The sequence below is a fragment of the Typopeltis vanoorti genome, chromosome 25 (genome assembly GCF_054136105.1).
Source record: "Typopeltis vanoorti isolate ZY-2024b chromosome 25, IOZ_Tvanoo_1.0, whole genome shotgun sequence".
Lineage (NCBI taxonomy): Eukaryota > Metazoa > Arthropoda > Arachnida > Uropygi > Thelyphonidae > Typopeltis > Typopeltis vanoorti.
The window spans coordinates 42459034-42473455 of record NC_143573.1 but is presented as its reverse complement, the minus strand read 5'-3'; the positions used below and the strand labels follow the sequence as shown (position 1 = coordinate 42473455).

At 33.6% G+C, this 14422-nt stretch overlaps 1 protein-coding gene across 1 annotated transcript in view; it reads right to left on the bottom strand.

Annotated features, from left to right (window-relative positions):
• Positions 1-14422, bottom strand: part of eIF3m (eukaryotic translation initiation factor 3 subunit m) — a 110893-nt gene that overhangs the window by 33057 nt on the left and 63414 nt on the right. The window contains exon 6 of the mRNA XM_090414224.1: positions 10693-10787. Within this exon, the coding sequence (XP_090270350.1) occupies positions 10693-10787 (95 nt within the window). The remainder of the gene's footprint in view (positions 1-10692; positions 10788-14422) is intronic.

Genomic DNA, 14422 nt, shown 5'->3' with positions numbered 1-14422 from the left:
GGGCAAGAGGAATAGAAAAAAGGTGGAGTCTGTATATAAGTCATTAAGGATTCTTCTGATGTTTTTCTAGCAAAAGATGAGACGAAGCATGAAACTGAGCTGTTCTTAGTATAATGGAAAGTGATCTGACTTCATTATCTGCACAAGAGTTGGAGAAGACTGAAGTTCTTTTTTGCATTTAGCCCCTTCAAAGTTGGATTTTTAACATGTGAGCTGTAGCATAGGGCGAGTATAAAGCTGGGTTTCTGACATGAACCACTTCAGATATGCTGCATTTTTTCTTGAACTGCTTTAGCACACTTAGAGAATCTATGTTTAGATAGTTGGCAAGAGTTTGTACTTAAGTGGAGGATGAAGATCCTCATTCAAGAAAGAATTATTTCATATTTAGGACAGGTGTTCTGATCAGGAGATATAAACAGTAATTACTTTCATTACTCATCTTGAACTTTATTGCAAGCCTTGAGGTAAATAATGACAACAATCAGAAATAAAACAAACAAGAAAATTATGCAGCCAAGAGGGGGGGGGGGTGCATTCCACAAGAGTATTCTTATAGTGAACACCATTCATTAACACAAAATATAGAATGTAATTTTGTACACATAGGTTTCTATGGTTAAGCAGTTCTGTGGGAAGTTTTTAATACTGAGACGACATTATAATATAAATAAGGAGTTTATTAAAAATAAGCAATTAAAACCCAACAAATTTTGTGTGTCGTAAGACTTACGTCATCAGGGGTAGTGGTAATTTGTAGTGGTAGTGGTAGAATGTAATTTTGTTTTACCTAATTTTGTCATTAAAATGACTCGACAAATCTAATAATGATCCTAAATTAAAATATTAGGATGTTTAAGGGGTCAAAGCTGTATAACTAGGAGACCTCCACCTAGCCTTTTAAGGAATACAGAGAATCAACCAGGGCTTCTGACCTAATGTCCAATTCTCATCTTCTTATGATGCACTCTGTAAGGTATCTATCAGAATACTGAATAAACGAGGATGGGATGGCAATTTGAGATTTAGTCAACCAAATTGTATTCTTATTAGCTTAAACTACAATGGAAAATGATGGTACCGCATGAATTTCATGCCGGCTGGGGTGACGCCCAGTTAAACAAACCCCACCACGGTCTTCTTCAGAGAACCAGGGCAAACAGTGCAGTCAGCTACTAGAACAAATCCCAGAATTCATCTCAACTCAACATCAGCAGAGTTCAAGATTGGTATTATCAACATAAGAAGCATCAATGAAAAAGAAATGGAACTAGCAGAGATGGACGTACTAGGCATGACTGAAACAAAGAAAACAAAAACGGATAAGATCTTTCTAATCAACATATACATAATGTTATATTCAGGAAATAACAATCAGGGGAAAAGAAGGAGTAGCTATAGTATTCAACACTAAATAAGAGGATAATCTTAAATGGCAGGCAATTCCAAGTAGAGTGATGTGGGAGGAGACAAATGAAGTGGAAACTGGACAATGATACTTGTGCTTATGGCCCCACAGAACGTTCTACTAAGGAGGAAATTCAGGAATTTTTCTAAGCATTATAGAAGACAGCTGACAATGAAAGGTTTTAGTAGAGATCTAAACAGCAAAGTAGGAAATGATTACCAGACATATAGAAATGTTTTGGGAAAATCTGGAGAAAAGAGCAAAGCTATAATAATGGTAAGTACCTGATGGATTTCTTTTCAGGAATGGGCTAGCTATTACTAATGTTATGTTCAAACATAAAAAATTACACAAATTCACTTTAGCAATATGTCATCTAAACTTCAACTCTCTATCTACTACTACTACCCCGAAATCTCTGGCTTCATCAATTTCTTGGAGTACAGTTCTCTCAATGTGGTTCTTTGTATTGTAAATTGTATTATTGTGTCAAATAAACCTTTGCTATATTTAATCCGAGTATTAGAATCTGATGCACCACTTGCAAAAAGATATGAATCTTAGCGGGAGAAAATAGATTATGTTATAGGTCACAATTACAATTCAGTAATCATTATAATACACCTTTGAGATCACTTCTTGATTAAGACATGTTTAACTTAATCTAATAGCTTATGTGGTGCAGCAAAAAAATATAAATATTCCTAATGCTTTAAGAGAAGTGAGATTTCAAAGACTTTGCCATGCTGGTTTTGGCTCGACCCTGAGGCAATTCCTTTGTGTTTTAGAAGTACCACGTGACCCCTTAGGAACGACCCAGCTTATAGTACATATATTAATAGAATTTAACCCTTTCTGCCCTAGTGATTCCAATTGGAATCACTAACTGTCTTGGCTTTCATAGCCCGTATTACGTTGCGAATGATTCCAATTAATATTGTACGTCGTAGTTCCATTCTTTTAATATAATAACAGGTATGTATTATACGTATAAATCTTACTAATATCGTTTTTTATGACAGTAGAATAACATGCATGTATTGGATTATAGAGTATAAGCTCAGAAGTTGAATATTTGCTACCAGAATATAATGATTCCATATGGAATCAGTCGGTCAGAATTCCTATCCTGAAATGTATTTTTCAGAAAAATATCTGATAATCTTGCTTTTTTAGACCTAAAGGCAAAATAAATAGAAAGAAAAATTTTTTTCACTTGGAAAAAAAAAAAAATTCAGGTCAGAAAGGGGGACACAACAATAGGTCTTCTGACCCTATAACAAGATTCAACATGCTCGTACCCTGAGTCCTCTCCATCACATTCTGCCTCAAGTAATTATCTCTCAGTAAGTGTATAAATTCTGTTTCCTTCCTGCTATGTCATCTTTTGTTCTTCCAATCTATTGTCTATGAAGAGAAGTCCCCCATAATAATTACTCGACTTGCACTCATTGTACTAATCTGCTGATGCATGTCTTCCACATCATCCCTGGTACCCTTCGGCCTATAGCAGCAACCAATTTTATATTTTGTCCCATTGGCCTTGATCGTAACACCAGACTGCTTCAAATGAACAGTCACCTTCCTGCCAATCAACTACTCCTATTTTTTTTTGTCTGCAATTCATCTGCTATCATCAGCAGTACCCCACCCCTTGTCATATTTCAACCTCTTGCTTTTCTTTTTTGCTTCTTCCAACAACTCTATCATATCCTTCCTCTACTCAGAAAGTATTAAATCCATCCCATTCTATCCCTGTAACTGTCATCTGCTGCTAGCCAAGTCTCACCAATGCCTATAACTTTTGGAAAGGTTGCACTAACCAACCAAACTCTCCCTTCTTATTCCTGATGCTTCTAGCATTAGTATACAGAAACTGCCACATCCCCTTAGGCTTCAACCACCTTTACATTCTGAATGACTACCCCATTCAATATGGGGTAGTCCTGCCAGCAAGATTAGATTCTGCATTTTTTGTTCATTCACACGTATTCTTATCTGCATCTGCCATAACTGATTTAGTTTCCCTGACTTTGCACTTCCACACTCTTGGTGAACAAAGCTCTCTCTCCAGATGCCTAACTCTGAATCCATTTAAGTGTAGTACATCAGCATTCTACAAATCTTTCTATTCATCAAACTCAGACCAAAGTTCCACAAACTCTAATTTATTCCTTCACAATCTGCATATTGATTCATTAGTGATCATTGCTCTACTTCTCTGTTTGCTTCTATCACAGCATGCAGCAGACTCAAATTTCATCCTCTCACTCTTCTTTTTTGCTTCTTCCAACTCTTTCACATCCTCCCTCATACAATACTTCTCACCTCGTGGGTCATTGGTTCCAGCCAAAACAATAAATTCTTTCACCTTCCCTTTCTGTCATTACTAATATTATTGATTTTTGCACCAGCGAAACAAGATTTTGTAGTGTTTTCATGAAGAATACCTTTTCTTCAAGCTGCTTTGGTAACTCCTGCGCAATTTTTGTTCAGTGTCGTAATGTTAATGCTTTGTGTTCCATAAATCTGTTGCACCACCCAGGCGAAGCAAGAAAAGATGAAATACCTGGTATGTCCTTGAATTTACCATTCTTCAGTTGTAGAGCTCAAAAACGAATTGCATTTAGCTCTTCTTCGAGTTCTGGAAAGGATGCTACATCTCCACGACGGGTACGTTTCGTTTCGGGGATCTTTTCAAGACTGTCTTTTTGCTTATGCCAAAGTCTAATATTACTCTCTGCTACACCAAATTCTCTCATAGCAACACTGTTATTATGTTCTTCTGCAAACTGCACGACACGCAATTTAAATCCTGCCTCAAAAGATGAACGTTTACGTTTCTGTTGGCTCATTTTCAGGCTAGGTTTGTTTAACAAATAATATTTACAATTAACTGTGGTTAAACCGATATACTTAACTGTGCTAATATCTCGGCAAGGGGGTGGGATATTAGCACTACTCACATTACTGGCTTTATGCGCAGATACGATGTGCGCTCAGTCGCCGAATGCGAGTGGGTCAAGTAGATTTGGTTGCATAGGCATTAGGTAGTATATATTGTGCGTGCAAGTCTAATAAGATGTTATATTTTTTAAGATCCGCATATAATGTGAACCCCTAACTTTAAGTAGTATTATTTAACAAAATTTTTTCGCATTATATGCGATAATATATGGTACTTGATAGTTGAAAACATCGAGCTGAAGATAAATGAGAAAATAATAAAACGATACTAGCTCTAGATGTTGTAACATGACAGACCAGCCAAAATATTTACTTTATCACCACTTCTGGTTAAGGACATGATGGTGTTATAGTTATAAATGGTATTAATAGTCAATGGCATCCAAATAAAAAAAAATAAAAAAATCTTTGGCTTATGTCCAAGCCAAAACATAAATTTAGCAATCAGCAATCATTTATAATTTACAACCAGTTAAGTACCATATTTGCTATTTTAGTAATGATTTACTTTTACTTCAAGAATAGCATATGTGGATTTATTTATCTGCTATTTTTGCAGCCTGTTTGGTCTGCTTCTTCAGGATCAAATTTACAAAAGACTTAAAAAAAAAAATGATAAAATTATTATTTTTTTGTTTTTAAAAAGAAGACCAATTTCTACATCATTCAAAAGGGAAAAGTCCATTATAAACAATTTCTGTTATAAAAAAAATTAATTTCCACATTGGTGATATCAAATGCAAAAATCATTATACAACTAACATTGCTAAATCATTAATTATTGTTGATCTGAATATATGATAACATCACTGAAGGAATGATTAAATATGGTGGCAAAAGTATGGTTACAGAAATGCACCGACTATGTAATATGGTATTGAAAGAAGGGAAAATGCCAGGAGTGGGTGAAATCGATATTAGTGAATTATACAAGAAAGGAAATAAGATAGAATGCAAAAATTATAGAACAATTGCTTTCACAAGTCACCTTGGTAAGGTGATGATGATATTGACAGAAAGATTGAGAACATGATTGGAAGTATACCTTGCAGATGAGCAAGCAGGATTTAGGAAAGATAGAACTATAATTCCACAGATTTTAGCAATACAGTTAATAGCAGAGAAAGCTAGGCAAAAAAACAAAAACATATATACTTGCTTTGTTGATTTTCAGAAGGCATTTGACCAGAAAGTGACATTAGAAGTACTAATAGCTATATTAAAAGATACTTATAAGAATAGGTGATAATTTGGGTAAATGGTTTAGAACCCAATATCATCAAGTAATTTCATCGCACATTTAGAAAGACCAATGGACAAAATGAAGGAAGATCCAAAAGGAATATCAGTACATAGGATGAGAATTAACAATCTGAGATTTGCAGATGACATTGTAATTATCGAAGAAGAAAGAGAACTACAGACAACATTGAAACTGTTAAATGAGGAAGGGAAGAGATTTGGACTTATGAACTTGGGAAAAAACAAAGACAATGGTATTTGGTGAGAACAACATGAAACAAAAGATACAAGTGGATAAATTGATATAGAAAATGTAGAACAATTCACATATTCACATAGTGCAAAAGGCCTGGACAGAGGGACAAATTCAGATGATTGGAGTAGCGCTCTCATAGTACCTATATATAAAAAAGGGAAATAAACTGAATGCAAGAATTACAGAGGTATTTCCCTACTGAGTGTTCCTGGTAAGATTTATGCAAGTATACTTGAGAAAAGGGCGGGGACTGTGGAAAGGAAGCTTGGTGAAGAATAACCTGGATTCAGGCCAAATAGAGGATGTCAGAATCAGATTTTCACTTTATAACAAATAGTTGAGAAATCATGGGAATATAACAAAGATCTGAATTTAAGTTTTGTAGATCTGGAAAAGGCACATGGCAAGGTGCCAAGAGAAAAGCTATTCAAAATGCAACAATTATATGGTGTCAATGGGGCATTATATCAAGCAATACTTAGTCTTTGAGTTGTAAAGCAGCAGTTAGAACTGAAAGAAGTACAGTAAGATGGTTAAATTTAAATCTGGCATCAGACAAGGATGTACATTATCCTCTCTGTTATTCAATATCTATATGGATCACAAAATGAAAGAAAGTGGTATTAAATCTGATATCAAAATTGAAGATGTTAATCGCAGCCCTTTACTTTATGCAGAAGATGTTATACTCCTGAATAAATCCAGTACATGTCTGCAAGATTCCCTGACTGAATTGAATAACTGTTGTAATAAATTTGGTATGAAAATGAGCAATAGCAAAACAAAGACAATGAAAACAGGCTGAAGCAGTGAAAATATCAACTGCCTTGTGAATGGAGAACCTATAGAACAAGTAAAACATTTCAGCTACTTATCCATGATTTTTAGTGAAGATGGCAAAATAAATATGGAAATAGACAACAGAATCAACAAAGCTGGTATGATAGGAAGTCAACTGAATACATTTATACGGAATGAGAGAGAAATTAGTCAAAACACTAAATTAGCCTGTATACAAGACTGTCTTCAAACTAATTTTGACTTATGGATCTGAGAGCTGGGTTAGAAATAAAACACTTGACCAAAGACTAGAGACCACAGATATGAGAGTCCTGGGAAAGATTAGAGGTGTGAACAGATGGCATCAATGGCAATATCGTATTAAAAATGAGAATATTAAGAAAGAACTTGACATTGTTAGCGTCCAGGAATCTCAGATGGTATAGTCACGTAAACAGAATGGGAGAGGAAAGATTAGCAAAACAAGTGTTCTCTGCCAGGTTGGCAGGAAAAAGACCCAGAGGAAGACCAAGATATAGGTGGACTGATACGGTAAAAAGTGCCTTAAAAGAGAGAATTATAAGAGCTGATAATGTTGGAGTCTTGACAGGTAACAGATTGATTTGGAGGAAAATTGTAGATAGGAAGTAATTAATGATGTGAGTTTTTCATATCGTACTAACATATTGTAAAAATAATCATAATTAAAATTCTGAATATTTTTACGTATTGTTTATGTTTGTATGTTTATTAGTTTTGTTTTTTTTTAAAACGCGCATTGTCGGCACTTGCAATGTGCCCGTTATGGAAATTGTTTTGTTAAAAGTGATATGTAAAACAGTTGAAAATTTAATGTACTTACTGGATTTGATTCGTTGTGTTACTTTAAACAAATTTATTATGGTTTGAAATATTAAGTTTTGTGTTTTATGAGGACATTCTCTTGTCTCTAACGGAGACAATGTGTCAGCCATTATACAGTACTTAGTTTCTCGCTTGCCAAGGAGTGCGTATGCTCGCGGAGAAGTTTGATGAGTGATTGACAGCTGACAAGAAAGCATCCGGTATCTGAGTAACACCTGTAAACAAGAGAGCGTTTGGAAGGAATTTAGAACACAGGCCGGCAGATATTTAGGTTCGGAAGGAACTTAAGTTTTTATGTGATGACAGTCGGAGGAAAATTAATAGTATATTCCGAAAAAGGAATCGTGGAACTACGAAGTTTAAAGTGGAATAAGTATTGATAAATAAAAAGGAAATATTGCTATAGGCGTTTTAAAAGGAATATTAGAGGAAATGCTAATTTTAAGATTAATAGTAGATTCCAAAAAGGGAATCTTAGAACTGTGTTTTTTAAAGTGGAAGAGTTAAGACTGTCAATAAGCATTAGTGAATAAAAGAAGAATTTGCTATTTACGTTCTCAAGGAATGTTCGAGAAAACTCTGATTAGGAAGTTTCATCTGTATTAAGGACGCTGGATCTGACTATTATTTCTACTGGAAAAGAGACAGAATTAAGTCAGGAAGATTTTATGTGTGCTACATGAGTGATGAAAAGGATCCTGTGTAAATGAAGAATAGAGTCATATATCTTCAGAAAAGGGCCTTGACAGAGAGAGAGAGAGAAATTGGCTATGAACATTTTGAAAACAAAGTGTTTAGTCTAGTCTTAAGTGTAAGCTTATTTTAAAAAGGCCTTGGATCCAATTAATTTGTAGTTATAGTTATGTAATATTGTTTGAAGTGTATATATATTGTTTTTGTTTTATTAAATGTGTTTATTTTGTATTTGGGTCTTGAGTCAGTGATTATTTGGATTCTGAAAGAAAGAGTTAAGATCATTGCACCAATTGGAGTGAACCCTTGTGCATATAATAACATATAGGTACACTCGAAATAAAAAAAATAATTGTTAGAAACAGAGATCATCTCTATGGTAGGATTAAAAATATTAAGATATAATATCTATGAAGAATCTCCTCAATATAAAAACCCATCAATTATTAACAATATCCTGTACACCCCTTGAGGGTGCATGTCAGGAATTTGATTATGTTGATGACAACTTCTTGCACATTTTTTACAGTGTTAGCAGCATTGTTGCCTTTTTGAACTCATATAGCATGATGTGCTCTTCATTGACCTCCATAGTAATAAAGGGTTATTTAAACAATAACTTATGTTCTTGCAAAGTGGGATTCCTTAGAATGAGAAGCTTCAGCTTAGTGACACTTAAAAAGATTTAAAAATTCATGTTTAAACAAGCTGAGATACGTTTGAACAGTACAGTATAAAAAACGACATTAGTTTTGGGATGACCTGATAATGTAGTTTTGTTTGGTGTTGTAATGCCATTCAAATTAAAATAAGTCATGAAAAATATCCAACACCTATGCCTATCAATTAAACTAGCGTCTTGTCTTCCTCTTTTATTCAATCTATCTCTGCTCTTTGAAACAGTTTTCTCCATATTAAAGAAAGTTTCATGGCTTATGCATGTAAAAAAATATATATATAATTTATTCAAACATTCCAATATATTTCATCTAATGTTACTTGGATATCGTCAAGGAGATAGTCCGTTAACTACATTCAAAAGATGAATCAAAATAGTCATAAATCATGTCTATATTAGCTAGTGTCTTAGTTGAAGCTTTCTTTAATATGATATTACACTATTAGAGTTCAAAAAAAAACAATTTTAGTAAGTTTTGTAGACTAAAAATAAATAAATAAAATATTATTAATTAAAAAAAAACTTATATGCAATTAATAGTGATCACTTCCCAAAATGTGGATACTGCATACAGTCTGAATGCTTCAGGTTTGGATGATTTCTTAGCATTTCACATGCTTCGAGGTAGAGACAATCGAATTTGAATTGTTGGAGTGAAAAAGTTTTGTCTGGTTCCCAAGAACTCTGTGTGTAGTGTCAATCAGCCAATATCCAAGTTTCAATAAGTGATCACCATTAATTGTTTGTAATTTTTTTTTTAAATCTATGCAACTTACTACAATCATTCCTTTGAACACTAATAGTGTAATAAATATACTTCAGCTGCAACTGAGACACAAGCTAATATATACATAATTTATGACTTATTATGATTCATCTTTTGAATGTAGTTAACGGACTATCTCCTTGACGATATCCAAGTAACATTAGATGAAATATATTGGAATGTTTGAATAAATTATATATTTTTTTACATGCATAAGCCATGAAACTTTCTTTAATATGGAGAAAACTGTTTCAAAGAGCAGAGATAGATTGAATAAAAGAGGAAGACAAGACGCTAGTTTAATTGATAGGCATAGGTGTTGGATTATTTTTCATAACTTATTTTAATTTGAATGGCATTACAACACCAAAACAAAACTAAATTTAATAAGTAAATATTTCATCATAAGTATCTTAGGACATCGTCAGTATAGTTAATTCAAACAATACTAGGAATAACATACAGTTAGGGCGCATGATTACAATGGAATCCCAATATGTATGCAGTAGCATGTTATAGAATTAAATTAAAATATATCTGGAGGAAAAAAAAAAAAGATTACATTAAAATAAGATAACACATAAAAATTATTTTACACAATTTTGTATGACAATCTCCCATACTTCAGGAATAGCAAGAACATATTACAATTCAGATTTGGTCTGCGAAGTAGGGCTTCAGCACTTTCTTTATATAAACATTCATGTTTATATAAAGATCTATGTAGAAGTTTGGTCTTTTCCCAACGGATCCAATGGTTTGGGTTTTCAACTCTGTGTTGTGTGAGGCCAGATTTCTGAGGTTTGATAAGATGGATATGGTCTTGATGTTCCGAAATGCGTTTATGAACAGATGTTTGCTTAGTCATGAATTCTCCACAGGTTTCATTGTATAATAAAAACTTTTGATGTGCCCCCTAAACTTTAACTCCTTATCCACTAACACTCTCTAGCTTCGTAAAGTATAGTAAAGTAATTAAGTTACTTCTATTATTTTCAGAAAACTAAAACAATAGTTATACACAAAATTTAACTAACCTTTGTTTACTTTCCAATAGCATTTCATGCAAAAGTCTTAACAGTCTCTGAATCTTATCTGTACTAGTGTTCTGTTTTGACAACCAGTTCTTCAGCTAATATGCATAAAACAAAAGTTTTAATTTAATTAAATATCATTAAATATTTAACTGAAATAAATACTAGAATGAGACACTACAAAATAAATAAATAAAAATAGTATCACAGATTCTTTTAAAAAAAGTTTTCAGAAATAAATATGGAAATGTGCATGCATACACATCCATCCATACTTACATGTGTGCGCGCACACACACACAGGCATGAAGAGAGAGAAAACATTAAAAATCTCCCACATTTTAAATACACAACTTTAAAGTTTACAACTAATAAAAAATTAATTTTGTAAGAAACTTTAAATCAAAATAAAATTAAATATAAAAAAAAAAAAAATTCACTAATTGATTACACTAGCCAATGACAGCCTGGTTGGCCAAGTGGATACATTTCCATCCTCCAACTGTAGGGATGCAAGTTTAAATCCCACTACATGGATGTCTAAGGAGGAAACTGTTGGCTTTTGAAATGAAATGCTTCAGGAAAATCAACATAACATATGCTGCAAGATTTGAATATCCCTAATGCAACAATAATTTAGTTCGCATCAACTCCATTAGCTTGGATACATTGTGCGAATGGAACTGGACAGACTTCCTTGCTGGTATCTGAGGGCACTATGGAGGGTACAAGATCCAGAGGAAAACCAAGATTAACATGACAAAGTCCTCAGAACTGCATTGGACTTTCAAAGCTGTTGTCATGTGAAAGAGCTTGCTTTGGAAGAAAATATTGGAAGGCTCTTATCCACATGGGACTTCACCTGTCAGAGAATGAAAAAGAAAAAGAAGAAAGCAAGTAATAACAGTTAATATCTCTAGTAAAAAATATGAACATGTTTAAACAATGGAAAGTATGCTTTCGCTATTATGCTGGCTGCAGTTTATGGGTTGCTGTATACTACTGGTAGATACGAGTGTGTCATGATGAATTAATGAAGACCAGACTTGATGTAAAATCATCCCTTGTTTTTTGTCACAGTGTAGAGGATGCTTCACCATTTCAGCTGATTCTTTGAATGCTCGTGTTAAAAACAGTAATCTATGTGGAGAATTTTAGTTTGTCATTCTACGTGATGTTTTGTTTCTGTTGTATATGCTGCCAAACCCTAATTTGTACTTTCTTTCATTCTCAAAGTCCTTGAATGGTTCTGATCAGCATATCTCTCCAGGATTTGCCTGTCTATCCTGTGTAGCATAGGCCACAACTGAAATAGATACTGCAGACACCTTATTTTTTAAGTGGTAGATGTAGAGGTTTAGGAGGTTTTAGATGATTAGAGATTTTGTTAATTGAGCAGAAGGGATAAGTTTTGTTTGCAAAGCAATCTTGCTATTTTATCTGTGACTGATTGTATATATACATATATATATATATATATATATATATATATATGAGAATCACTGCTCCTTTATAGTCTTGGTTTTGTTGCTCTTCTGATTGTTTTAGAGGTTGAAATAGTTTTTTTTTTATTTTTTTTTTTACAAATTTCTGTTGTAGTCATTTTTTTGGAAGGACTGAACTAAGATAATGTAGCTTTTGGTTTCTTTTATTTATGTTGATAAAAATTCTGTTGGCACCAGGTGGTGATGAGAAGATGCATATAGGTAATGTCCTGTGTTAGTTGGTTTCCTATCAGATTCAATGATGAATGCTATTCAGCAGTGGCACTGCATGCCCATTTCGGTTGGGTGTGCTGTTGCGTGGCTTGTGCAACCCACACTACAAAATTCACGTCAATTTTATTGTGTGATAGCAGTTTTTATCAATGGATGAAAGTTTTAAGAGTGCACAGCACATCAGCACACATTTTAATTGGTCCAATGCAATTAATTATAGGGAACTCTGAATATTTGAATAATTTTTCCAAACATCTTACGATTTAAAAATGGCTGGACATATGATTGGGAGGGCTCGTGTTTTTACACTACTGTAACTAAATGATTAAGGTTCAAATATCCATGCTTATTCCAAACGGCTTTCTCTTTGGAGAATAATAAACAAGACAATTCAAATAGTCTTGATCGCACTTCACATCCAGTTAACCATTCTACTATATTGTATTCTAAATGGAATACATCTGTTTAACATCTGAATAAAACATCTGTTTTGTGTGTGGAGTGTGAACTGGTGTTTAGGACACCGATATAGAAAAGTTTTTAATATATAATGTTCTATAAATAATTTATAACTTTTGCCCATATTTACAATGGGAGACAATGTTGATAATCTACTGAATGTTCCATTTTCTGACAGAGCTTTTGCAGATTGTATGATTGTAGTTACGGGAGGTAAGCTTCATCCTCCTCTTTCAAATTTACTGAGCAAGCACAAAGATGCAAAAACTGAGGGCATGAGACACTTCTTTATTTTACAATACAATACAGTAGAATGGTTAACTGGATGTGAAATGCAATCAAGACTTTTTTGAATTGTCTTGTTTATTATTCTCCAAAGAGAAAGCTGTTTGGAATAAATGGATATTGTGTCAATCAATTTTGGAATAAGCATGGTTATTGTCAACCAATCCAATTGAACATTCTCATGACAAATGAGAATGTTCAATTGGATTGGTTGACACAATAACCAATCACAGCCATTGATTTCTGGATGCTATTGTCTCAGCACATACCCTGCCTCACCTTCTGGGTGGTTTAAAACCACTGAAACACCAAGATTTTGACCCATAAAATCTGTGCCATCAAAGGTGTTTGTACTTTCTACCACAGACCCAGGCTATTAACACAAATGTCATCTAATGTTTATGCATCAAAAACTCTCCTTTTCATGAAGGGTTAGCATATTAGGAATAATGCAAAGCCAACGATTACAATTAGGGGAGTCTTTAATAGGAATAAATGCAAAAATATAATATCGATGATATTGCTATTCCATAGGTGTGCACCGCACACCTAGCACATCCTTAATATATGCCCTTGCTGTTCAAGTAGGTGACGAAATCTAATTGGGTAATAGTACTGGCCCAGTTCAAATTTTTGATTGTGCTCCTTGATACAGGAGGGCTATTTTTTCAAACCACTCCATGAATAGGTCAGGAGAGAGAGAGAGAGAGAGAGAACCCATTGCTAGTCCTTTCTGTTCAAAAAAATCTTCAATTCTGAAAAAAGTACTACTGATACAGTCATTAACATAAATGCGAGTCGACCCGAGTCTTTTTTTTTTCTTTGTATAATTCTATTTTACAAAGATTTTAATTATAGAATTATAACAGAATTTTTTCTGTTATAATTCTATTTTTTATTGGAAAAACAACTTGAACTGATATATATTTTTTAAATAGCAAACACCACCAAATTGATTCACAACTACTGAAGTTCCAACCAGTCACAAGGAAAAAACTCACTACAGCAAAACTATCCACCATAACAAACTGATATGGTGAGAGCTGGCTATAGTTTGTTGATTAATGATTTTGTTGTTAAACCAGTCCAGAGTTCAAGAAGCCTTTTACCTGGGACTAGTTCAACAACATATATACAGGTTGTATTATTCAGAGAAGAATTTTTGAATGATGATATTTGTCATTTTTCCTGCATGTCACATTTCTAGCATGGTGTGTGCATGAAAAATTTATGGTATTCAACGACTACTAAATGGTAGGCCTTTTGCTAAA